Raw genomic sequence first — 26,982 nt, 5'->3', positions numbered from 1 at the left:
GGGGCTGGCAGCCCCCCAGCCCGGGGCTCCTCCCGCCGGCACCGGGCCCCGCAGTCGCTCTCCTGAGCCCGACTCGCTGTGCCGCCGCCGCGGACGGGGGCGGGTGCTGACAGGGGCCGATCCCCGCAGCGGCACAGGGAGCCCGAGCAGGGGCTGCTCCCAGTCTCCGGCTCTCCCCTGGCGCAGCGCGGGAAAGGGACCCGGGGGCTGACCCCCCGGCGCAGGCCTGCTCCCGCAGAGCCCGGTCCGCTCCGACGCACCCCCAGGCAGCCCGAGGGGCACAGCAGCCCCGCAGCCCTCGCCCGGGGGGGCTTCGCCTCGGCCCGGGGGGGCTTCGCCTCGGCCCCGCGCTGCTGCGAGCTCCGCCCCCGCAGCGCCCCGGCCCGGCCCGCCGAGCACTCCCGCCGCTGCCCTGCGGCCCGGCGGCGAGCGGGACGCGCGGCTCCCTGCAGCCGGTCCCGCCGCGGGACGCGGGGCCGAACGCCACAGGGGATCCCCCGGACACAGCCCGGGGCGAGGGGCCGCAGCCGCGACAGGGGCGCGAGGCCGCCCCCTGAGGCGGCGGCGGGAGGCGGCGGCGGGAAGCCGCGGGCTCGCGGGGCGGGGCGGGGCGCTCGCGTCTCCCCTCGCCGCGCGGCCTCCGCACTCGCGTCCCGAGGGGAGGGGCGGCCCTACCTACCCCCCCCCGTCCCGTCCCGTCCCGTCCCGTCCCGTCCCGTCCCCTCCCCTCCCCTCCCTTCCCAGCGCGCGCCGGCCGCTACCGCCACGCGGGGACAGCGCGCCCCCAGCCCACGTGCCCCGGGAGAGTGTGGGAGGGGCTTCCAGGCCCCGCCCCCACCGCCGGCTCCTCCCCCTCCTCGGCGGCGCCGCATCGAGGCGGCCATTTTGTGGCGCTGCGCGATCGGTGGCGCTGGGCTCGGCGCGGAGCGGGGCCCGGGCCGGTTCGGCTCCGTTCTAACCCTTTTTCCTGTACAGATCCCTCGGTAAGAGCGCGGTGGCGCCCGGGCGGGCCGGGCCGCCTGCCTTGCTCCGCGCTGCGGGCCCGCGGCGCGGCGGCGAGGCGAGGCGAGGGGAGGGAGGCAGGCCGGGCGCGGCGCGGCTGGCACGCGTCCCCGCGCACAAAGGGCCGGGCCGGGCGGCGCCTCCCGCGCTGCGGGCCCGGGACACCGAGCGGGGCGGCTTCCGCCTGGCCGCGGCCTGGCGCGCTGAGGCCGGGGGGGGGGGGCGTGTGCCGCCCCCCGCCCGCCTTCCTCCCTCCCTGCCTCTCGCCGCGCCTCCGCCCGCGCCCGGCGGCCCGCGGAGCTGCGCGGGCAGGTGAGTATGTGCGGGCCGAGCGCAGGCGCCGAGAGCCCGGCCGGCGGGGGCGGCCGAGTGACCTTGCGGTGGGGGCCGGGGCCGCGCCCGGGCCGCGGGGGTCTCTGGCGGCGGCGGCCGTGGCGGGCTGCGGGTCGCGGCGCCCGCGGGAGTTGCGCGCCCGGCGGCGCGGGGTCGTCGTCGTCGCCTCGGCCCCTTGGCGCGGGAGGAAGCGGCGCGGGGCCGGCGGGGCTCGTCCCGGGGGAGCTCGTCCCGGCGCCGGCGGATCGGGGGAAGCCCGCGCGGGGCAGGTGCTCGGCGCGCCGGGGATGGGCGGTACCGGCAGCTGGAGGCTCCTGGGCTTTTGTGTTCCCCGGAGGTGTGGAGCGCACCTCGTCCTGCTGCCGTTCTGCCTTTGGGGATGGGAAATAACGGTGGATCTTGCGCCAACCTGGCAGCATTAAGGTGTCAGCCGGTAATAGGAGGAGTTGGGAGGCACCAGGCTGTTCCCTGACAGGCCGGGTTGTCCTACCGCTTGGTTTGGCGTGGCTGTGCAGTGTGGCTGGGGCAGGGCTTGGCTCATCGAGGCAGGTTGTCAGCATGATTTTGGGAAGCAGGTCTGTATCTCCTTTATGTACTGAAAACCAGAAGATGAAAACAGAGATACTTCTGTTGTTCTGAGCCTGAATGCTTTAAAATGGATCAGGAGGGACACCCGAATGTTGATGAGTTCTGGGTAGGTAGAAGTCCTATTCCTGTTGACAGAAGTTGGTGTTACATGCGGGGGGGTTGGGGAATACAACCAAGTTTTAAAAGCAGTGCTAATGGCTCAGTGTAACCTTGTGTAAGTATCTGTGCAGAAGCTTCTAACTGAGCATTTCCAGTGCTTTTTCCCTGGGCTCGTTTAATTTTCTATAATGAGGAAGGATCCTTTCACATGACCAGTTTCCCACAAAAACCCAACAACTTGCAGCAAAGATCACTCCTGGTGTAATTGTCTGTGTAACGTTTGTGTGACTGTTCTAATAGGTGTGTAATTGAAGGGGGCTTAGGTAGATACTGTTCCACCTAAGCCAGCTTGTGGAAGGCTTCAGTTTATGTTATTGCTGATAACTTTGTTGCTGCCTCTTGAATGGAAAGACAGTTTTACTGGAGCAGGCAGAGAGTAAAATTTGTTTGCCTGTAATCCAGAGTAATTAATTAAGGTCGGGTAGGGAGTGAGGCTAGAATAGTAATTGCTCATAACAGTGCTGCCTTGCCTGAAATGTAAGCAGCATGTAATTAATTCTTACTTCTAATTGGATAAGTTCTCTGAAGCACTTTCTTTTGCTCTTGTTCATGGACAACCTAGGCAATGATGTTGACCCAAATTCTGCCCCTTGATCAGGAAAGGAGGGTGCAATCCCTGATTTAATTGTAGGGGATGATAAATAACTAAGCTAGGTATTACCTGTGGCTGTAATTTCTCAGACCTTGACACTGTTGCTGGAGGAAAGCTGTCCTGCCTCTCCTCTCTCCCTTCTGCCTGTATACCCCTGTCCTGTGCAGAGGGGAGTGTGTGTGCAGCCGTGCTGGGAGCTGAGCATGAGGGGGGCAGTTAATTCAGCCCTACAAGTGGCTCTCACCACTACTTCAACTGCATTCTTGGTGGTCGCTTAATTAAATGTGGTGTGTTGTTTGGGGGTGGGGTTGAAATTGGAAAAGCTGCCTGTGCTGTAGACTTGATGGCACATCTTAGTGAGAAGCCTTGTGAGATGCTTGGAGTAGCTCCTTCAGCAGTGGAACAAGTCTAGGCTTTCTCTTGTTTGCTTCAGCTTACTCCTTCATCCCCCTGTTCCCTGCTTGCCTGTGGGTTGGTTTTGATCTCTGTGCTCTCTGTAGGAAAAGACTTTCAGGTAAGAAATAGTGACTTGGGACTCCTGGCTTGCCCTTGCTGTCAGAATGCCAACAGCAGAATGGTCTGTAGGTTTGTGTGGCAGAAAATACTGCGTGTTGGGATGTGGTTACTGTCTGAGACTCACTAGTTTGCTGACGTGCCTGTGTGTGGTTTTACTGGGCTTGTTGGCCAGCCTTGTTTCAGTATAGCCCCCTGCAGTCTGCCTTCATTTTTCAGAACTCGTCTCAGGTAGGTTTATGAAATTGGTTAAAAAGAGAAATGCCTCTGGCTGTGTCTTCAGCTGTCTACCCTGTATGGAAAGGAAGAGGGGAAACATGACTGCCCAGTGTGGGGTGGAGCTGTTTCCAGTATGAAGTTAGCACCACAGGGCTTTCCTGGTCTTGCTGCTGTTCAAATACTAGTTTTGAAACAGACTTCTTTTCCTGCTGCATACATTCATCACTTCATTCCCAAGGCAATGGAGAATGTCCTCTTATTCCAGAGTGCCTGAGTCAGGAAGCTATCCACAGCATCTCCAGTGCTCCTGCTGTAGAACTGAGCACCCTTGGCCTGGACCTGTGTGTGAGTGGCACAGAGAGAGTGTCCTTGATAGGCTTTGAGTTAGGGCTTTCAGCTATTCTTAAAGCTGAAGGCTCAATAATTTTGTTAGCATAGCAGAGCTTGCAATTACACCAAACTCTAATTGCTTCTTCCCTTCAGTGCAACTTGCCAGTGGCTTTTTGTTATGTGATCCCCTGTATTTGTATCAGTCCTTTCCCTGGATTGCAGTCCTGTTTTCTCAGTCTGGCAAAAGGTGCACTGACTTTCTGGGTTTGATTTTCCTGCTGTCCTTTCATCTCTGAGCTGGTGGGCAAGTCTACAAGCAGCCTTGAAGTTCACTCTTTCCTTTTCTTCCTGTAATAAAAGAGAGGACTTGCATCCTTCTTGCAGTGCAGCACATACACAGATGATTTGTCTGTTTAATGCATTACAGTAATGAAGAAATAATTTTTCATCAGAGCTTATGGCACTGTAACTTCCCAGATTTCCCTCTATTTGACTGTCATGACAATCTCTTCATCAACAAGTGAGGTAGATTTGGTCCTGCCCAGTCTGGAAGTAGTTGAGTAATGAAAACACCACATCTAGATGTCAGGACACTATGTACTGACTGGTTGGGAACAGTGCCTTCTGGGGTTTTGGTGGCCAGTATTACAGGTGCTGTGAGCTATCTGTGGAAAATGTTTCTTAATATTTTTTATGCATATTTTTACAGGTAGACTTCTTCTAAGGGTCAGAAGTCCCAAGTCCAGTTACTGCTGCAGGTACCGTTACCAGATTGGTTTTGTGCTTTCCTACTGGCTCCTTCCCTTTTCAGCCATAAGCTTTTCCTCTGATAGCTAAAGCAGCTATCAGGGAGCTTCTTATCAGTTGGTGCTTGCTGATAAGAAGAATCTTAGGTTCAACAGCATGCTCTAAGCATACAGTGTGCTGCTGGGACACCACGAGCAGCTTCAAAGCTGGGGGCAGGGCATCTGGTCAAAACTGAGGAATTAGTGGGCCAGGTTACTGACCAGCACATAGCCTGAAGTGTTACATTTCTATCTCAAACGTGGACTTCCCTGGAACACTGAGGTATTGCTTTCAGAAGGGATGTAGGCTGGTAACATTTCAGAGCCACTTAATACTTAAATCCTTATGCTGACTTCCAATGTTGCCATTGAGTTTTGGGTTTGGTGATCTAGGTGGTGGAGCCAAACAAAGAGTATGAAGGTAAATGGAAGCCATGTTCCTGCACTCTGTTTCTTAAAGATAGATTCTTTTAGGAAGAAACCACTTGTTTCTGCAAATCAAGTGTCTGTATGAGTGTTTAAGCTCATGTGTGGTTCCTTTCCTCATCTGTCATGCAAGGCTGCTCTCCAGCAGCACCAGGATTCTTCAGTATGACCAACCACAGGCTGCTGCAACACCACCCTAAACCAGAGATTTAAGTGTAGGAGTTTGAGGAATTCTGTTGGGGTTTTGACTCTGAGGGACTATAGAAAGGCAATGAGAATCAGTCCCCTTCTTTCCTCTTCTTGATTTCATTTTGATTTGGCCAAGGCACTGTGAGCCCTTAGGTATCCATTGGACAGTGCAAAAGTGTCTTTTTGAGGACAGTTACACTTGGGCAGTCAGCATCATGAAGTGATTTTCTACAGCTTTCTAGTAGGTAAACAGGAGGCTTTGCATTGGGGAGCTCAGTCTGTGGGCTAAGCTGGACCTCTTGGAACAATCTGGGTGTCTGTAGTTTGTTCCTGCCTCTCCTCCTGCAGTCCAGGGAAGCCTGTGTATAGTGACATAGATTTGGCTTGTGGATGAAGAAATCATTCTAAAGGAATGATTCTTCTAGTTTATTTTTCCTGTGACCAAAATGCAGATCCCTCTGCCATGTGCTGCATGTAGTTTGTCCTGTGGGGGAGGTCTGTGTTGGTGGGAGAAGACTGCATTTGGTCATCGTGGCTTGTGTTGGTTCTTGTGACTGGAATGAACTGACGTGGTGAGCTCTCATAATTTGGAGGCTGTGTGTCCATAAGAAGCAAGGCAGCTTGCTTGAGCTGTCTTGCAGGTCTTTTAGTTGTTAAACATTTGAATTCTTAATTTCCTTGAGAGAATCCTTGCTGATATGTTAATTTGCACCTTAACATAACCTTCATGCTAAATTTGTTCTTTCTTAACAAAGATGATATAAAAATACAGAGATGGTTGAAGTCTTAAGTTTTGGGAAGCTTTTTCAATAAAATAAGGTGTTTCATGTAACTTCTGTTCCCCTGATCTGTTAGGCTGCTTTTTTCATGGCAGTTGGACTTAGTTCTAATTGCAGGAGGTGTTTTTTTCCTGCCCCTCTGAATAGTTTAAAAATATTTTAAAATACTCTGAAAGCATCAGTCTTACCATGATGTGTTTTGAAAAGCCATTCTTGTCAAGTAAGACTCTATCTGTAATTTGAGTTCATTGAAGGCTGGGGTCTGACTTAGGGTAATGGTTGGATTTTTAAAATACTCCTTAGAAAGATGACTTGTTCAAGTTTGTTAACCACTGTGGCATTGCAGCAGAAATCCACTGGTATGAGTAGGAATTGCATGTTACATCAGAAGTGATGACTTAAGTTGTGCTAATCCCAGCCTGCTGTAATTGTTTAGCAAAAGAATTTTGATGTACTTCCAAATAGAGGCGTTCTGACCCTTTGACTCAGATCTGGTAGGGTTGGTTTTGTTTATGGGCTGCTTGGTGTTTCAGAATGGAAGCTTTTCCCTTTTTATGGCTGCTGCTCTCAGAGTTAAAGACTTTGGGCAATGGGAGTATAATTGATGGAGTGATACTGGGGGGAGTTTCTGAATAGTAGCTCTTCAAACTAGGAAGAAAAGAGGGTGTTGGATTTGGAGGCAGAAGTCTGTTTTAATGGTTTGGATACATTTGTTTAAAATTAAGTCTGATCTGCTGAATAGTGGTTAGATAGAAAAGTGTGGAGAGCAGGTAAGAATGTCTGCAACTTGGAACAACAAAGTAATAAAAAATAGCACAAAAAAAAAAGAGATTGCCTGAAGTAAAGGAGGGCAAAGGCAGCCAACAGGAGGAACTTTTGCTTTCACATTTAGTAATCACTGGAAGAAAGGGTGAACTCACTGTGGTAACCTGTGCTGGATCTTTAGGCTGTTACTTCACCTGGAATCATACATTCTCAGTGTGCAACAAACAACTGTAGGCTAGAATTGCCTTAAGTGCAACCAGGCCCAGATAAGGTCACTGACACAGTAAAACCACTATCTTTAGATTCAAGGCAGTGCCTTCAATTTTGAGTTACTTGAATGTACAAGGCTGGGTAGTTACATTGTCCATTTGCTTAGTTAATGGGATCATTCTGAAATACCTGGCACACCAGTGAAGGAGTAATGACACTGGTAGCTTCTGTTAGGTAAAGGATAAATGAATGATGGGGAAATTTGATGTGGATGTGCAGAGGGAGTGTCTGAGGATGTCCAAGTTTATCTCTAATTTGGATGACAGCAGTTTGTTGATCCTCTGTATTGAAATATTTTCAGATTAAATTGATGCTCTAGAGATCTTACTGTATGATTGGGATATCATTGGCTGTAGAGAAAGTATTTTTTGTAACTCTAAACTGCTTTTAGTCTCAGAATTCACATGACTTATGTTTTTCCTTCTCTATAGTTGTCCAACACTGGAATGCTTGCAGCCATATAAGCAGAGTTCCTTCTTGGTGAGTATAAGCATGGATCCTTGGTTTTGTTGCAGCTGTTCTTTAAGCTTTTGAGGTTTTCCTTTAAAGTTCAGGTTTTTCTTAATTCTTGCAGAGGCTTATGTGTCTCTGAACTAAATTTCTCTACATTAAATCCTTATTTTCCTAAATACTGAACGTTTTCATTTGGAGGACAAAGTCATTAAAGTTGACTTTCAGAAGTTATTTCATTTAGGAAAAACCTGTTTTATTTCATGTGACTTAAGCAAAAGGATTTAGGAAAAGAGTTTGTTCAGTTTTTAGAAGTATTTGTATTTACCTGTAGTGTGGTACAGGAAAAAAGAGGGGAAACCATAACAGCTGAATGAAGTGTGATCAAATGGTTGAAAAGACTGATTTTCAGTAATGATTATTTCTTTAATTGCACTTGGTAATTCAAATAGGTTTTATTTTAGAAAAGTATTCTTTTCTGTTGACTTGCCCATGTTCATAGTTTCTGCTTCCATGTTGGTCTGTCCCAGTTTCACCACCAGTTTGAATTGACAGACCATGTACATGGGATAGTGTTGAGAGGATGAAAACGATGTTCTTGATGTCCTGTCATCTTAGGGAGAGTGTGAGGATCTTGGTTTGGGAAGGGCAGCTTGTGTTTCTTGATGCTTTTTCTCTTTTCTCACTGTGCACTTTGAGTTAAGTCGTGGCTCTGCCTGAAGAGGAGAGCACATGTGCATCTGTACTGGTGTCAGGATCATAGCAGTTGACTAACAAAATAGAGGGCAAATGGGAGTCTGACATAAAATACCAAATCTTGTGTTTTGAGGCAATGTTTCAGTGCTGAGGAATTAGCTGAATGGTGTTCCTGTTATGGAAATCTGAAGTGTAAGCTGAAGATCCAGTTTCAGAGTTGTGTTGCTCAAGGAACTTGCCTGTGTAGCTGCTGATTGAATCAGGGAAATGTAAAGCAAGAAGTGAGTGCTGGTTAAGATCTGATTGAGGATCCTGTGTGCTACAAATAAGAACTGCATGTAGTCCAATGTCTTGTTTTCAGACAAGTGCCTCTTGGACAGAAAAAGGGAAGTCATGCAGTATTCCTTGGAATTCTTTGCCAGTGCCTAATGGTCTTCATGTCCAGTTCAAATCTTTCCTGTTGCATTAAAACATGACTGAAGATCTGAGGCATTGTGTTTTGAAATACCAGTGCCAAGGACATCTTCTGAAGTGTGTGGTCTTACCCAAAAACTGACTCCTCTTGCTGTGAGGTGGTATGCATAAACAAAACATCAGCCACCAGCATAGGGAACTTAGATGAATAGCAAATGGACAAATGTTTCTGGATTAATACTTCTGGGGTCCTACATGTGGGGTTTTGTGTCTGTTTTGATCTGTAGGGTGAAGTAGTGAGCTGTACTTCAGGCTACTAATGCTGCCATAGGCAGAGTTTATGTGTTTTGCCTGCAGGCAATAAAAGTCCACTGTAATCAGCCTCCCAAGTCAGTGCCAAAACAACTTTTAAAAGTGGTGTTTAAACGTTTGTGAGACTTGTACTTACTCTTCATAAGATGCCATTAGGCTTGTATAATATAAATGGTGTCTGTAAATGCTGTTTTGCAGTCTGACCATAGCCGTTGCCTTTTCTCATCTGCAGGTGTGTGGTTTCAGCACAGCATGGCTGTGGTCATCCACTTGCAAGGTCTTCTGATTGTGGTGGGGACCATGGACTTCTCTGGATTGACCATTCCCGATGGGGGCGTGCAAATTGTAGGGGGTGAGCTGGGTGAGGCTTTCATTGTTTTACTGCTGGTGCAGCTGTGGGGCTTGGTGCTGTGTATGCAGATGTGATGAGCAAAGCATCAAAACTACTGTAGAGCAGCAACAACCACCTGTGCAGTGTGTGACTGGACTCAGTCTGTGAGCTTCAGAGTGGACATGTGGGTGTGCTGGCAGTTGTGGAACACTGTCTGGTGCTGTAGTGAATGGCAGACTCAGCTGAGGCTTTGTGGAATCACCTGTGAACCTGTTTTGCCATAGAAACTGCTCATGCTGCTGTATGTGAAGGAAGCAAAGCAAGCTTGTGTTTTGTTGTGTGTACAGGGACTGTTTTTTGGGGTTGTCCTTAGTGCCCCAGTTCAGTTAGCCTGTGCTGCAACCTCAGCCAACATGGGACTCTCTCATGCTAGTTGCTTTTGCTACCTGTTTTTGCCAGTGCTTTTTATTAACCCAGTACCTGTCCTGCTGAATCTGGTGACATAGAATGCCTCATGGGAATTGGACATCCAGCTTAACATGCAGAATAAAACTTAAAACTACTTTGCACTGACAACTTACATTTATGCAAGCTTTCAGTGTTTACCAGGCTCCTTAATAAGCTGGAGAACTATGGTTTCTTCATGGAGTTCCTCTTTCTGCTCTTGCACTCTGATGCAGGGGGAGAGAAGTCCCTGGGTGTGGCATAGATGCACTAAAGAATGAAGGAGATAAGAAGCTGAATTGTGGGGGGAATTGCCTTTCTTCTGAACTTAGGAAGTCCTGAATGGAGACAGTACTAAGTCTGGAAGTGAGATTGATTTAAAGGCAAGGGGTTTTGGTGTGATAGTAGGTAGGAAATGGTTTAGTGATACTTGGCAGTGATTTGGGAAACAGTGTTTGCAAAGGTAGATAAGCTGCAATTCTGCAGTTTCCAGACTGAAACCAATAGAGGCTGTTGGTAGTGAAAGTTTGCCATAGCTGCTTGGATTTATCTATATGATAGTAACGAAGATTTCTAGGGTTTCCAGAGAAACCCTCTTCTGTTGGAACTTTGTGATGTGCCAGGTTTGGGGCTCAGCACTGACAGAGCTTAAAACTGAAAAGAAATACAACAGTTACAGGCACAGTGTCAGCAGAGCAGAAATCTGGGGTTAGATTACAAACATCATGCCTGAAGGGATCAGTATTAATCTAAGTGTATTCTCTGCACTGCCCTAATATAAATGTGCCTTCCTGATTGTAAACATCTGAATGGAGAGAGTTCAGACTTCTCACAGGATCTGCAGCCTCTGTAAATGTGGTTCACTGGCTTCTGCTGTTTGGTTTTTTCCCAGATTTTTCTGTCATTGTGATACTTGCAGTTTTTAAAGTTGTTGCTGAAACTGTAGTAAGGCTTTCCTTACCAAAACTGATGTTTATTTATAAAAGCCCTGTTGTATGAGAGCCTGTTGTTGAAGTCAGGAGATGTTTATGTTCCTCTTCCAGCCTGGTGTAGGTGAGCTGAAACAACTTCAGGATTGTGTCTGTTACTGAAGAGGACCACTCCAGAGAGCTGATGTACTTCAGTCATGTACTCATGCCAGTGTGTTTAGGAGTACTTTGACTTTTCATGTCCCCACTTAGTGAAAAGGAAGAACAAGCCCACAAAAGTCATCTTGTATTTGTAATTCCTTCTGTAAGCCTTAAGAAAAATGTCTGCTCCATATTTGGAGGCATGAAATTTTGTTTGCTAGTGCAAGAAAGTAGTGGTCTAATGATGTAAATCTGCAGAGAAAATAGTGGATGTTTGAGGTGTGGGTGGCTAAACTGTTAAAAATTGTAGCTTTGCACCTGCTGCTTTGATTTCCAGATGATGTTTATTTTTAACTCTTACTGTTTTTTCATCAGAAGCTAAAACCCCAACCACCTTTTCCTTAATTTTCTTCTCCATCTCCTCTGTAACTTTCAGTTGGGAAAAGTGGTAGGTAAATACCCCAATCTCCAACCTCTGGCTGTATTAGAAGACAGTCCTGGACTGATTTCAGTCCTTGCTGGGCAAACTCAGTTTATCAGATACTTTGGAAAAGTAACTTCCAATGTTTCTCAGTGGCTAAAATACTTTGTGTTTTGGTGTGAATCACTCCTGTGATTTGAGCTTATGGACAGTAGACATTTTTTTCCTCTGCTGTTGCTTTAACAATAGTGAAGGGAAAATCTAGAAGCAATGACAGCAGATCATCTTGATGATGGTGATGACAGGATGCAGTGTTTATGGATCCAAATCAGAGGAGCATGCAATAAGGCAGATACTGTGGTGGGAGTCTGCTCCAGATCAGCCAGCCAGGAGGAAGAGGCTGATGAGTCATTTTACAAACAGCTGAGGGCCTCATGATTGCTAGCACTTGTCCTTGTGGGATACTCCAACTTACTGGATGTCTGCTAGAAGTATAATACAGCAGAGAGGGAGCAGTCTAGGAGGTTCCTGGAGTGTGTGGAAGACAACTTCCTGACCCAGCCGGTGAGTGAGATGACTAGGGAAGGCACCCCACTAAACCTGTTGTTTCTGAACAGGAAAGGCCTTGGAGGAGGTGTGACCATTGGAGGACACCTGGGGCATAGTGATCATGAGAGGATGGAATTCTCAGCTCTAGAAGTGAGGAGTGGGTCAGCAGAACAGCCACCTTGGACGTTTTTAGGGCAGGCTTTGGACTGTTCAGAAGGCTGGTTGATGAAGTTCCATGGGAGGCAGCCCAGGAGGGCTCCACACTTTTCAAGAACAAAATCCTGACGGCACAAGAACAGGCTGTCCCTGTGTGCTGGAGAAGGAGCTGGTGAGGGAGAAAACCAGCTTGGCTGAGCAGATCAGAAAAAAAGAGGAAAGTCTGTGAGCTCTGGAAGAAGGGGCAGGTGTCTCAGGACAACTACAGAGATGAAGTCAGGTCATGGAGAGCCTGATGGAGCCAGGCCCAAAGGGTGAATGGAGCCAAATCCAGCTGGAGGCCGGTCACGAGTGGCACCCCCAGGGCTCAGCCCTGGGGCCAGTTCTGTTCAGCACCTTTAGCCATGAGCTGGATGAGGGGGTTGAATGTTCCCTCAGTGAGTCTGCAGAGGACACTGAGCTGGGAGGAAGTGTTGATCTGCCTGAGCGGAGGGAGGCTCTTGAGAGGAATCTGAACAGGCTGGACCCATGGGCTGAGACCAACGGGATGGAGTTTAACAAGGCCAAGTGCAGAGTGCTGCACATGGGACAGAACAACCCCCTGCAGCGCTACAGGCTGGGGGAGACTGGCTGGAGAGCTGTCAGGCAGAGAAGGACCTGGGGGTGTTGGGTGGCTGCTGACTGAACATGGAGCCATCCATGGTCAGCCCCTCAAAGTGTGTCAGTGGAGCAGCTTTTCCCTTTGATAGATGCTTTATGACTTTTTCCTGAAGATCTTTGAGTTCTGAACGAGACTTGAACTTGGAGTAGTTCTGCCTAAAATAATGTTAATCAGTCCAGTTGATACTGTTGCAGGAACCAAAATGCTGCTGCCTACTTGTTGCCAGTGCAGGTCACCTTTTTCTTCTAGTTTAAGACTAGAAGGTTTTTTTTAATTCAACTTGCATCGATTTTACCCATTTTTTAATTGAATCTCCAAGGTAAAAGCCTTACTATATGGAGGACAGCATTGGATAAAACTTGTATTTTTTGATCTTGTGAGCTTGAAGACTACAGGAATTGATCATGATTTGTATCTGATAATTTTAGTAAATGACAAAAATTTGGAAGATACAGCTCCTGATTAGGCTTTCCACTAAATGTGCCTTGAGAGAACCTGGCAAAATTTCTTATCCCTTAATATTAATCTGTTGGAAACATGTCTTAACCAGAACATAACAACAATCTTCATCAGAGTGGTGAAGAGAGAAGAAAACAGTGCAAATACAAAGGTAGTACAGACAGTCTTCTAAAACTGGTTAAAGAAACTACTGATTTCTAACATCTTGGAGCTCTATTGCATTTGTAGCAATGAGGTGTCAGTGGTCTTGAATGTTTCACTAACGCAGCTGTTGAGAGATTGTTACTGTGTGTGTTGCTGGCCCACTGCCTGTTTATTGGATTCCTTGTTTCCATCAAAGCTGGGGGGGGGGGGGGGGGAGAAAATTCATGAAACTTCTACCTCAGTCTGGAATAAACATTGGGTTGAAGAGTTCTTAATTGACCTGGAACTTGGACCAATGGGCAAAGGTTCAGCCTCAATCTTTCATGGTCCAGTAGCTGCTATTTTGACTGATTCTTTTTTTTTTTTTTAATGGTACATAGTCACCTGGGAACCCTTGTTTAAGAGATAATTGCCCCATTGCTTTCTGCAAACCAAAAATATGGAGGTTTTTTTAACATGTAGCTTTTGGGGATAATGGTACATAAGCTTATTTTGTCTATGTCTTGATTAGTGATTGCTATTTAATTGCATTTTTCAGGGGAATAAAATCAGCAGTGTTGATATTACAAAATGACAAAACATCCTCCGAATAGAAGAGGGATCAACTTTGAGGTGGGAGCCCAGTTGGAAGCCCGTGACAGATTAAAAAACTGGTATTTTTTTAAAACCATTCATATTATATTAACTCTTAAGTTTTTAATATCTTACTTTTTGTATTGGTACAATATTTAGAGTCCTGGTGATTGGTTTGTAGTAAAGCATCTTGATTTTGGCTGCAAGTTAATTTTCTGTCTAGCTCAGTGCTGTGTTTTGGCTGTAGTGTCAGAATAACGCTGGTAACACGCTGCTGTCTTCAGTTGTTGCTGGGTAGTTGCAGTGTCTATATCTATACTAAGTCAAGGACTTCAGCTTCCCACACCCTGCCAGGTGCACAGGAAGCTGGGAGAGCACAGCCAGCTTGGCTGACCCAGGCTGGCCAGAGGGATATTCCATACCATACAGTGTCGTGCTCCATATGGAACTGGGGAGACGAGCTGGGAGGTGGAATCACTGCTCAGAGACAGACTGTGCAGTGGGTTGGTGTTTTTCTGCATGCAGTGAGGAATTGCATTTGTGCATCACCTGTGTTACTGTCACTACTACTATTATTATTGCCTTTGTTATCCTATGAAACAGTTCTTACATCAACCCACGGGATTCCCATTGACCCAGTTCTGCTCCCCATCCCTTTTGGGGGGGGGGTGGGTGTGGGTGAGTGAGCATCTGTGTGCTGTTCAATTACTTGCTAGGGTTAAATCATGACAAAGCAGTTAAGTTTTATATAAAAGTTTATATTGGAGTGATTGAAATGGGCAACAGATGCTGGTATGTTGTGCTGGCTGTTAAGAAGGTGTTTACTGGGGCTGTGTGGGAAATAGGACTAGTGGGACTTCAGACTCTGGTACTCTTGAATTCAGCTTTTAATTCCATGTTATACGTGGCAGGCAGACATCATGGAGAGAGAAATCATTTGAAGTACAGAATACCCAAGGTAGTTCCTCACTGCTTCCTTTCCATTGCTGTTGTGAATTCATTTTTACAGCCTGTGCAACACTCACTGGAGGGTGGTCAGCCTTGGAATTTAAGAACTGTGTGGGGAAACATGCTCCACACTAAGGAGTCTGCTCTGGGCTGCTCTTGTAGGCTTTGGTTGTGGGGAAGAATGCTGTTCTTGACTAACCACTGCAGTTGGAAAGGGGGAAAGGGCCTAAAAGTTACTTGGGCTTTGAGCCTTCTAACTGTTCATTTTGGGAAGTCAGCTCAAACATTTAATAGGGCTCAGTGACTGAGGCATGCAGTGAAAACTGCTGGAGTCAGAGTTCTTATATGCAGGAATTAATTTGGCTTCTAAAGATACCTTCTATCTTCACTCTCCTGAAATCAGATATAGTTGACTTTCATTTCCAAGTGTGGCTTTCACGTGATTGTGCTTTAGGCTGTGGAGCCTGTCAGCAGGTTAAGTGTGCAGAAGTCAGTGTTGAAAACCACTGGACATCCCAGAAAGATAGAGTACTGCCTTCCACACAGGGGACTTGTTCCAAAATGTCTTGGTTGCATGTGGAATGTTTCTCTACTTTCTAGGTAGAAGGGGATTGGAATTGTGAAAATTAATAAACTGAGTTCTTCCTGGAAAGAACATGAAATACAAACCTGAAATCATACCTGCATATTCCATTCTTCCCTGTGTAACTGAGCTGTGTAGGTAGGGCTTTGATCTGAATCTTTATGCATCTCTTGTACTCTTGAGCTTTGTTTCTACAGAAAAATAAGTCATGCTTACAAAAATGAGATCTCTTATCCTGTCTTTAATGCAGGCTTATTAAAGATGCAGTTTGGTATTGATCATGTTTGAGTGGGGCTAATAACTCCTGGCCATGACTACTCTGATGTGTTTGGGAACAGCATCTCACAGTATGGATGTACACAACTCTTACCTGGGAAAACTGGGGGTGGGAATTCAAGCACTACTACACTTTCCACGTATCCATTGACTTCAATTTGGGGTTTGGAGGTGCTGCATGCTCAAAACCAAGCCATGTTGGCTTTGTGTGTTTGTGGCTTGTTAGGGTTTTTTTGAATGCTTGATCTTAAATGACCTGTCTCATGCACAGTACTTTGCAGTTCCTTGATTTCACAACTTGGTTATTAACTCTCCAGTTCTGAAAGTTGTCTTGTGCTAGCTAAGCTTTTGAAACCTGGGTCAGAAGGGCCATGTTTCCTTCACTGGTGGTGCATTTTATTTTCAGGTTTTGTAACCCAAAGCTTGTAAAAGCAGGGGTGACAGACAGGTAGACCACTTCTCCCCCAGCTGTTTCCAGGTGCTGCTCTCTGAACAATGATTCAGTGAAACATAATAATGCTGAATAGGTTGATGTAGATGTAGCTTGAGACAATTAATGTAACTTTAATTTGTGTATTTTAAGAATATATTTGTTTTGGATTTTAGTGGACTATGGCTGTGCTGTAACTGTGGGAGCTGTTTTGTGGTAGTGGCTACAAAACAGCCTTGAAAGTAGTGAAGATAGGGGAGTCATAAATAATGAGACTAACGACCAATGAAGAGACAGAGTCTATCTTGTTTTCAGTGAAAAGGAATGTGTTTTTGAGCTCAGATAACCACAGAAAAAATGGAAAGAGCACGCACTGAGAGCGAGGAAGATGCCTGAAGACCACTGGAAGACCCCCTGAGTGTCACTGAGCATGCTGTGTCTGGGAGGACAGCTCTGGTGTGGTTAGGGTGCACTTCTTTTGTGTGGATACAAAACTTTGTGTTTGCTGATACTTGGTTTTCCCAGTGCTAGACCATCAGAGATACAGGCTCTTCTTGTGTGTACTTCTGTTGCTCTGTTGGCATTTAAATGTAGGCAGGAATCTCTTGTTAGATCAGAGAGCTGGCCAAACGTGCCAGTCCATTTGTGGGACAGTGTTGCTGCTCAGATGATGGCAGTGTTTTGGAAAGTATTTCAGAGCTCCATTTACCTGCCTCTCATGGCAGTTGCTTGTGCCTTGAAATGCTAGTTCAGGACTTCCAGCATGTTTGAATGTGACACCAACTCTCTTGAAAAGGGGGGGGGGGGGGGGGGGGGGGGGGGGGGATAAAATTGTATGCCAGCAGAGTAGTTGGTGTGGAGTCTGGTCCTTGCCAAAGTGTGATTTTTGCATCTTGAGAGCTTTTATCAAGGGGTGCTTTATATCTGGCATCATAATGTCAGAATTGCATTTCAATTCCTGGTGCAGGTGTCTGTCACCTCCTAGACTCCACCTCCAGGGAGTGAGTACTGTGGTTCTTGGCTTAGTTTTTAGGGCTTGCTTGATGCAGCAAAGCTGTCAAAAGTGTTGTGATGGTGTCAGGGCACTAAAGGGGGAGAGTTCTGGCCATCAGGCAGTGCCTTCTGGCATGCTGAAAGGTCTGGAACATGGTGCAGGAGTTCAGAGCATGGAGGAGTGGGGCTGCTCCAGTAGTGCAGTCCTAAGTGGAGAGCTGGAGAGGGCAGCTGTACTGATGTACATGTGCACACTGTCCCAGCTGAATTAAGTTCTTCAGACTTTTTGTGTTGGATCACTTTACTTGCTCAGTGCTGGCAGCTGTAGAAATTCTCTGTCACTGAAAGGAGACAACTGCACAGGGTGCCTGCAGTGGCCAAGTGATGTTACCTTATTGTAGTGATGCCTCTGAGTTCTTTGGCCTGTCATGGAAAATGGAGATGAAGAGACTTTTGATTCTGGTGGAGAGTCTTGAATCTTGAAAGCAAGATGATGCTTGTTAGAGTGCCATGTTCCCTTGTTAAGGTATAGAGTGTCAGTCCTGAGGATTTAATTGCTGATGCTGTCAGGACTGTGTCTCAGTAGTGAAAAGGTGAAACTGCAGAGCTGTTGTCCTTCATCGTACAGGTTCTTCTAGATGCTTCCTATCAGCATGGATTTGACTGCAGTAAGCTTGTCCCTTTCTAGCTCCAGGAGAGGGGCTTTGCAGCGATTCCCCTGTGGTGTACAGGAAAGGAGAAGGAACATAGACTAGTCCGGGACTGAAAGATTGGACCTGCAGTCAGCACTCTTTAATTCTCATCTTCCAGGTAGTTGCCTCTTCCCAGAAGAGGATAATTTTTACACTTGTGTCTACAAGTGTTGTGGTTTTACCCATGCTGAGAGCAGAGATCCACGCAGCTGCCTGCTCCTTAAAGGAAAAGAGCAGGGGAAGGAGGGGAGGGAGGGTGAGGGAAGGGAAAAGGAAGGGGCAAATAACAACCCCAAGACCAAGAAACCAAAAGCCCGTGGGTTGGGATAAGGATAGTTTACTAAAATAGCAGAAAGATCAAATATAACAATGCTGACAGGACTTTAGAGCAAAAAATACATGAAACTGATACACAGTGCAGTTTGTCACTGAACCCACAGCTCAGGCCCTGCCACCCAGAGCCGTCCCGGAACCCCACCGTCCCCCCAAAACTGTGCATCCTGGAGCTGCCCCTCTGCTCCTCCTCCCATCAGCCCCCTTTGTACTGAGCAGGATGGAATTGGCATGGAATACTCTTTGGCCTGTTTGGGTCACCTGTCCTGGCTTCATCCACTCCTTTCTCATGAATAGAGAGATATGAAGAGCTGAGAAAGCCCTTGACTGACTGACAGCAACTAAAAACATCAGGGTGTTATCAGCACTGCTCCCATTTTAGCTCCCAAACACAGCATCCCATCCACTGCCACAAAAGAAGTGAACTCCATCCTGACTGACACCAGGACAACAAGAAACTCACTTTCATATTGTTTGCTCTGCTCTGACTGCAGTAGCCTGAAGTTCCCAGTATTGCTCACCCCTTTCTATTGAGAGTTACATCCTTTGAGCCTTGGATTGTTGCTTGGGTTCTTGCCAGAGCTGATCCCAGCAGCTCGAACGTTCTGGAGGTTTCTCCTTACTGTTGAGCCCAGTGCATAAGGCCTTGAAAGCTTCAGGCTCATAATTTCTTTCAAACTGAGCTGGAAAGCTGCTTGTTTTGGCCTCTCAGTATATTGCAAGTAGTCTGGTCTGATTTCAGCCTGTTCACAGTGTGTGGGATTCATACTCAAATCATCAGTTGTGGATTTCTTGCCCAGGATCAGTTGGCTGTCTTGAAAAAGCCTGGAGTCAGCTGAATGCTAATTCTGTGGTCTGGGGGAGCTGTGTGGGGTCATCCTTGGACACATGGCAGTTGAACTTTTTTTTTAAGGCCATAGACAGGCTTCAACTATTGGCCTTTCCCCTGGTGTATTCACTCATAATATGTTTTCTTGAAAAACAAGTCTGAAGTTCTCAGTTACCCTTTGGCCTGTTCACAGGCTTTTTGGTGTATGGATGTGCTGTATTGCTCCTCTTTTGTACAGATCTGTGGAGCCCTGTGCCTCCTGATGTGGCACGCTGGCTCAAGGCTTTGAAGACTGGGGGACAGGTGTTGGAGGAAGGAAGCTTGTGCTGTCAGTGCATGGTTCTCAGACTTGCTGAGAACACATGAACCTTTCTTCTTTGTTTCAGAGTTGCCAGGGCTGTGTCTTGTATCTGAAAGGAACATGATACTGCAGAGAGGGGGCTGTCAGAGTTTGTCTCATACAGCTTCCAGTGAAGAGTGCTGAAGATGCATCTTCAAGATATAAAGAAAATATTTGTTCAGAATCTGTAGCATGTTATCCAGGAGCTGGCAGAGAGCTCCAGTTCACCCACACTGGCTCAATCAGGCTGAAATTGGGGCTGATTGTCAGGTATGGTTTTGTAGGGTCTCTCTCCCAACAAGGGGTGGGATAGGTGCAGATGATACAAGGGCACAGTTCTGGGATGATGGTTCTTCTGGTGGAGAAGGTTCTTCTGCTTGCTGGGTATGGAGCAGGGAATGTCATGGAGTTTAGTTGACTCTTGTCACTTTGGCTTGTGGAGAAAGTGAGTTGTGTTTACCAGAGGTATCAGCCTGCAGGACTGGGCTGTTTGCTTGATGCTGAGTCAGTGTGCTGCTGTTTAACAGCTTCCCTTTTGATCTTTGAGACAGACAAGCCCCAGGGCCACTGCACTGCTGATGCAAAAGCATCCTTCTGACCAGTCTCTTGTTGAGAGGCCCTGGGAATTCCTGGCACTCATTGTGTGTGCTTTGCAGGGAACTGGCCACTGCTTCTTGTCATCTACCTGCACTTAGTGATGGGCAGTTGCCCAGATATCTGAGAATAAAGTGTTTTGTGTTGTTCTTTGTGGAAAGACTGTAACTCTTCCCCCTGGTGACCATGAGCAGGGTAATTCTTGGGGTTACCTAAACATGGAATATGGTGACTGCCAGATGAAGGAAGTAAGTTTCTGGGAAGCTGGTAACCAGTTAGAGATGTCCATGCTGTAAGTATCTCCCATTTATCTTCCTCCCCTCCACAGCCTTTGCCTGTGTGTGTTCTGACAATGTACTGGGATGGGCTGATTGCAGAGCTGAGGCAGGTGGCATTGGGTGCTGGGCAGGGCTGAGGCTGTGGCTGCAGTGTGGTTGTAGCTCTTCTTGAACAAGTGATGACTGGATGTGTCTGAGATCTGCTGAAGCATTTCAGCTGTGGGTAGCTTTTCTTTCCATATGTGTAAGATTGTAACATGGTACTCTTGCAGTTAACTCTTAACCCTCACAAGTCTAGGCTTTATTTTAGCATCAGGCTTGATCCTTTTGGGATGCTATATCTTTCTATCCCTTGTATCTGTTGGTGTGATTTATCTCAGGTGGTGAATACTTCTGGATTTGTTTGTGGTTTTTCCTTTTGTTCATGAATTCAGTGTTGCCTTTTTTCCACAAATAACTGAGAATGCTGACAAGTGGAGGTTATCTCCTGGTGCTCTTATTGCTGAGGGGAAAGCATCAATACTTGGGATGTTGTCTTGGGATAGTGAAATCTGCTGTGATTCTGAAATACCTTCTGAAGTTACAAATTACCAATGCAATTAAAGAAATGCATAGTTTAGGTACTCTTCATTAAACAGCTCTTCTCTGACTCCTGTACTTTTAATATGCTGTACTTGGAAGAAGAAATTTAACTTTGAGAGTGTAAAACTCAGATTAGGGTTAGTGTGCCTGCTAACACTGGGAACATGATCCTTGGTGCCTGTTGATGGGTATCACAGAGGAGCATCTTGACCTCCAGATATTACTCTTGATAAGAGGGAGCTGAAGCTATCAGGTTTTGTGTATATGTGAAATTTCTAGGTGTAGGGAAGGTTTTTCTGACTTCTTGATGTTACAGCTAATTTTTTTTTTCCCCAGCCTGGACTAAGAACTCAGTAGTTGTCTCCTTCCTTGCAGCCAATGTTTGCTGTTGCTGTTGAGTTTGGGGATTTGTCCAGTCCTGAGCTCTTAGTCTTTTTGTAGCATCTTTATTTGATGTATCACTTGTATAAGCAATCATATTAAGATTATAGAACCTAAAGATTGTTAGGTATAGTTACTTGGCCTCCCCATCACACCTGATCAGGTAGATCTTCAGGTATCTTGCTTTTGATCATGCAGAAGGCCTCATTTGTGCAATGTTTTGTGTTGTAGTTAAGTGTCTGAGACAGCTTGCTTTATTCTTAATCAAAATATTTTAATGTACCTTTTGACTAGGTATCCAGCTCACATTGAAGACATTGATTACGAAGAAGGAAAAGTACTCATACACTTCAAGCGCTGGAACCATAGATATGATGAATGGTTCTGTTGGGACAGTCCCTATTTGCGTCCCTTAGAGAAAATACAGTTAAGGAAGGAAGGCTTACATGAGAAAGAAGGTTGTGCAGTAAGTAGAAAACAGAGGGCATTTGAGTATGTAATGTGTAATGTGCAGTTGGATGAGGTATGACCACCAAAATGTGTCACCTTTGCTGTGTTCCCTACTGGATTTAGTTTTCCAGTATTTAAAATAAATCATAAACCTTACCATTGTGATGCTTTGTTCAAGTTGTGTGTTTCAGTAAATCTTAGATGAGAACACTTCTGTCTTGTAGGGGTTTCACATCAATGACCAGGTACTGGCATGCTGGTCTGACTGTCGCTTCTATCCGGCCAAAGTTACTTCTGTTAACAAAGATGGTAAGGGGTCACTCTGGGGTTTCTTGTGCTTGTCAGTAATGTGTTTCTGATCATATTCTCACTTTTTTGCTTAGCTGGACAGATAGTACAGCAAACAGAAGCCAGCTGTGAAAAATGTTGCTTTCAATTACGTGTCTGTCATCAGGTTTTTTGACTTAACCTCTTAGCCTTTTCATGAACTTCCTGCTGGTGTATCCAGTCAATAATAAGTATATGTTTGAGAAAAGCTGTTTATAACTGCAGTAAAGCTAGTGTCAGAGCTGCAGAACCCCTTACAAATGGGGGAGGGCACAGCCATGTTGCTTCTTTTTGAGCATCACTAAGTCACCCTGAAGGACTTGTTCTTCTGCTGTGCTTTCTTTAGATTGACTATGTGTTGTAAAGCCCAATGAGAAAAAGTCTTTGCAGTTACATATTGCAGTATCCAATGGTACCAATGGAGCATCCACAGAAAATATTTTTGGGGTTTTATCAGGTCAATCTAGGTAGCAGCTCTATGCTTAGATGTGCACTTCTATGCTTACTGTAATTATTTTTGGCTACTTCACTGTTTCTCCTTTACATGGCTTGTGAGAAGACCTCTGCTGCTGAAGAGTCTAACAGACAAGGCAGCTTTTATCTAGAGCTGGATGTGCAGTTAGAGTATTGGTGCTCTTAGCAGATGCTCTGTTAAATAACTTCTGATCTTTAAACTCCTATGCTTTATTTTTGCTTTAGGTACATACACTGTGAAATTCTACGATGGTGTAGTTCAGACTGTCAAAAACATTCATGTCAAAGCGTTTTCCAGCGATCAGGTAAGTTGTTTGTGCTGTCAGTATTCTAGAAATAGCAGTTTAAGTGGCTGGATTGTGATAAATTATAAAACAGGAAATGCATGAAGTTTCTCTATTGCTAACATACAGTACATCTGAAACAAATCTGTTAAAATGAAAAGGTGATGCAGAGCTTCATGTTCATGTGAATGCTTGAACTAAAGGAGTCATAAGCATAGAAATGATTTCTAAAAACTGTTGGAAGATTCAGGATGTACATACCAAAGCCTAATGGGAGGTGAATGAAACACTGGTTGCTTCACCTGTTTAAGATAAGTTTATATACATGCATCTTAAAAATGGATGGGAACTGTGGAGTAGGCAAACTATTCTTTTGCAGAGTAACTACTTGATTGTCTTGAGACTTAAGGAAGCTGTGTAGTAATCTTTTTACCTCCCAGTTTTCAGAAATAAGCCTTTCTACTAAACAGCACTCTGCTTCTATAGGTTGGCTATCCTGCCTGCCCTTCACCTGCTCAGTGCTGTGGGGCCAACCTTCAGAGTTGGGATAAGCTGGGCTATTTCAGTTGGACAGGACTAACAATGATCATCTGATCCAACTGACTGACTGTTTCAGGGCTGACCAAATTACAGCTCGTTAGAGGCATTGTCCAAATGCCTCAAACCCTGACAGGCTTGGGGCATTGACTACCTCTCCAGGAAGCCTGTCCCAGTGTTTGAACATCCTCTTGATTACAAAATGCTTCCTCATGTCTAGTCTGAACCTTCCTTGGTGCAGCCCTGAGACACTCCCTTGTAGCAGTAGTAGTGAGCCACTCTTCCTGCTCAGGGTGAGAAGGAAGAGGTTGTGCTTCAAACTTCAGTTTTCACACACAGGCACTTTGTAGTAAAGGCTGAATAGTTCCAGACCTGTGTAACTTGGTTAAAATGTCTTAAGTACCTGCTTCAGAATAATTTTCATTACAGAAATGGTTTGTAGAGACAAGGATGTTGTGTGGGACAGTTGTCAGATGCTTTGCATAAGTCCAGGTAGATGTCTGTCACTCTTCCTTTTCCCACCAATGCCACCATTGTAGAATGCCACCAAATTTGTTAGGCATAACTTGCCCTTACTGAAGTCATCCTTGCTGGTACCAGTCGCCTCATTTTCCAATCTTAACACAGGTCTTAAATACCAATTCCAATAATGAAGATTAATGGGTACAGTTTAAATCCATTGCTGTTGACAAGAGGCACACCATTTCTCACAGGTCTCTGGGTTGTGTCATCTGTCAGGCTGGGAGGGAAAACTGGCATCTGCCACAAATTGCTCTTAATAATTGTGCCTGGTTGATGCTTGACTAATACTTACAAGGGAACTACCTGAAGGATCCTCATTGCTCATTCCTCTACCTTAAATACATGAAGCTGAACAATCTTAAAAAATATTCTGCATAAAAAGAAAATATGTCTGTCCCTCCCTCAGGGAGTTTCATGTTTCTGCATAGCTCTGGAAAGGTTTTGAAAGGAGTTTTGGTTTCCCTCTCTATTTCAACACTGGCAAGGAAGATTTCTCTTAACCCAGGAGTTAAGTTACACTGGAACATTTTGTTCTGTCCTTCAGCATAAAAGCATCAAGGGAGAATTTTCTAGTGAGGCATGTGCACTCAGAAGTCAAGTTTAAAAAACCACTTGAGCTGCTGTAGAGCTCAGAATGGGGTTGTGAATGTAAGTTAGTTAAGGTGTTGGTCTGGATACAACACTGAAGTAGCTCTCTACGTAGGGACAGAGCTTAACATGCTGTATTGGGCAGTGGTGGTAAAATGCTGGGGACTTGCACAGTGTGAATGTACTGACACAAGGGCACAGCTTCCCAAAGAGTTCAGTGACATCAAATTATGCTGTATTTATCATTCAGTTTCTTGAAAATAATTCAGTTAATTGATGGTTCCTGTGTTCTCCAGTGTCACATACTTGTTTCAAATCAGATGGGTCTGTAAGCAGTGTGGCTGATGAAGCCTCGTGTCTGAGGGCTGCTTGAGTATTTGACTAATGTTTGAGCTTCCACTGAAGCTTCCCCTGTCACTGTGGGGTTTAAGGAACTTACAGAAGATAGGTTTTTAGGATGTCTGGTAGAAGTGGTGCTCAGACACCTGGGGAGGTTGAAGAGTTCCTTCCCCTTTGCCTAGCTGTTCTCAAGTACGCTGTAATTTGAGCGGATGTTTTTAAAACAGTTTGGGGGTTTTAAGATCCCTTCTGAGCCAAGTACAGTGGAAATAATATCATAGAGGAGTGGAGGAGACAGCACATTCACTGTTTGATTGCAGCAAAAATATTTCTAGGGCTGAAAATGCCAATCTTAAAAGGTATTAGTTCACAGAAGCCATGTACAGGTAGGAAGATTTGGGGTGGGAGGAGGCAAGATGTCGTGTGCTGTAAGGAGCTAGCGAGGCTTCAGTGTGTTCTCAGAATTTTGTGTCACTCAAATCAGTGGTCAGCTTGCTTTCCCCAAAGAGGTATTTTGCCCCTCTCATCCTCTGATCCTTGTTCAGAGTTCAAGCTGCTTGTACCTTGCAGAACTATGGCCAGAAAGGAGTATGGTTGGTCTTTAATGCTTAAAGTTACTGGACTACAGGGAAAGGAATTTAGTTTGACTAAAGGCAGTGTTGACACGTGACCTGATATAAATTATTAATCCAGGTGCACAGTTAGGTGTCTGTTCATTAGAGCAGAGAAGTTCTGGGACACTCTGTAGCAGGATCATTAGAAGGGAAAAACACCCCCAAATCTGCATCCCCCCAGGTGGTGTGAACATGACACCTCAGCATGAAATGGAAGGGACATTGAGTGGCAGTGACCTGTTGGTGCAGGGGTGTTCTTCCTGGTTCGGTGTTACTGGCAAAGAGCTATGGGGAAATGAAATCACAGGTGAGGACTGTATCAGTGGCTTGCTGGCCAGAGACTAAGAAGGGTTTTCGTGTCCTCCCATGCTGAGCACAAATTACAGAAAGACAAAGTTAAGAGTTTTGGTTTTATAACTAAATGTATAAATTTTAACATCATGTGGTTTCTGATGAAGTTGGTGACTGCAGTTGCTTTACGTGATGCAACACACTTCACCAGCAGTGATAATTCCAAGCTGAATACTGGTCTGTGCTGAGTGAGACACTTCTGTGGAAGAAACAGCTTCTGCATATAAGTGATCTGTTTGCCCTTTTCTGTGCTCCTGACTCCCAGTAGTGCTGCACCAGGCAGCATGGACCTAGCCTGCACGTGAGAACAAAGAAACAAATGAGTTGTGAAAAGAGTAAACCTGTTGCACTAGCCTGTTGGAGGCAGTATGGGTCCTCAAACAGCTCAAGTGGGCTTGCAGTAGAGTATATGCTTAATCCTTTGAATGTTGGACAATGATGCAAGTCTGCTGAGCGCTGTCAGATTGCAGTATGCTCATTTTCATATGTCAATCTGTTTGTTCTAGAATATTGTGGGTAATGCTAAGCCTAAGGAAAGAGGTAATGAAATTCCGTCATCTCCTGAAAAGCGAGAGAAGTTTAAAGAACAGAGGAAAGCAACAGGTAATGCAAAGAAAGACAAGGATGAAAAGACATTAAAGACTGAGAAAAGAGTTAAGCAGCCTGATAAAGAAGGAAAATTGATAGTCATCTCAGAAAAAGGCAAGGTCTCAGAGAAGAATATATCTAAGAATGGAAAAGAAGATAAAGAAAATATATCAGAGAATGATATGGAATATTCAGTAGATAAACAAATTGAGAAGAAACCTGAGAATGAGAGTGTAAAGAGTCCACAGGAAAATGCAAAAGAAACTAAACGAAAACGTGGAAGACCACCAATAACACCTCCAACAGGTATGTAGCTAGGCTTAAATGTTTAGGCTGTATATCAGAACCCTTACAAACTTACCTAAAGGAATGAAAAGTACCTTTCTCTTTTGCAGCCTGAGTCTCCAAAAAGTCTGAAAAGGAATTAAACCCATCTCTGTTCAGGCTTGTTTAGGATAGTTGAGTGCCTAACTTGTTAGGTTTGGAGCTTTAGTGCTTAGGTCAGAGATTAGATTTAGGCAAGTAATCTTCATATGTTGGAAAACAGGCCAGCAGTAGGATTAATGCCAGTATGCAGGGCCAGGTGAAACTGTATTTATGCAAGTCAAGTATTTTAAATTGTGAACCTTGGGAATTTGTTTTAAAGAGTTTTACAGCTTCATAGCCAGTCAATTTTTGTTCTCTGTCTCAACATGTAGAGCCAAGTTCTCAGACACTGCAGCCCATAACCTTGGAATTGAGACGTCGGAAGATACCCAAAGGAGGTGACATTCCAGCCAAGCGTCCCAGGATTGATAAAAACTTGTGTGAGTATTGTTTCAATTCACCTGTACTGCAGGAGCTTCATAGTTCCTGAGGCTTGAGTGACTGTGGAAATCTGTAGTACTACTACACCTTGAACTGTGATGCATTAAATGTGCATCACCTGTTTTTCTTCAATTGGCTGGTCATATGTAGCATCACTGTGCTGAGATTTCCTCCTCAATCTTGGAAACTGGATTTGGATAAAGGAGCCACAA

The 26,982-nt window shown here is 45.7% G+C and overlaps 1 protein-coding gene across 4 annotated transcripts in view; it reads left to right on the top strand.

Annotated features, from left to right (window-relative positions):
• The first annotated feature begins 942 nt into the window (after window positions 1-942).
• PHF20 (PHD finger protein 20) overlaps window positions 943-26,982 on the top strand; it is a 70,431-nt gene continuing 44,391 nt past the window's right edge. For all 4 annotated transcript variants that reach the window (XM_084271449.1, XM_084271448.1, XM_084271447.1 and 1 more), the window contains exons 1-10: window positions 943-983; window positions 4,446-4,494; window positions 7,382-7,430; window positions 9,055-9,183; window positions 13,596-13,710; window positions 21,184-21,355; window positions 21,564-21,648; window positions 22,366-22,445; window positions 25,882-26,269; window positions 26,662-26,769. In XM_084271449.1, the coding sequence (XP_084127575.1) occupies window positions 13,628-13,710; window positions 21,184-21,355; window positions 21,564-21,648; window positions 22,366-22,445; window positions 25,882-26,269; window positions 26,662-26,769 (916 nt within the window). In that variant the 5' untranslated portion in view covers window positions 943-983; window positions 4,446-4,494; window positions 7,382-7,430; window positions 9,055-9,183; window positions 13,596-13,627. The remainder of the gene's footprint in view (window positions 984-4,445; window positions 4,495-7,381; window positions 7,431-9,054; window positions 9,184-13,595; window positions 13,711-21,183; window positions 21,356-21,563; window positions 21,649-22,365; window positions 22,446-25,881; window positions 26,270-26,661; window positions 26,770-26,982) is intronic.

Source organism: Gallinula chloropus, assembly GCF_964237585.1.
Source record: "Gallinula chloropus genome assembly, chromosome: 16".
NCBI classification, from domain to species: Eukaryota; Metazoa; Chordata; class Aves; order Gruiformes; family Rallidae; genus Gallinula; species Gallinula chloropus.
Note: the sequence above shows the minus strand (reverse complement) of the source record. Positions and strands in the feature narration are given on the sequence as shown.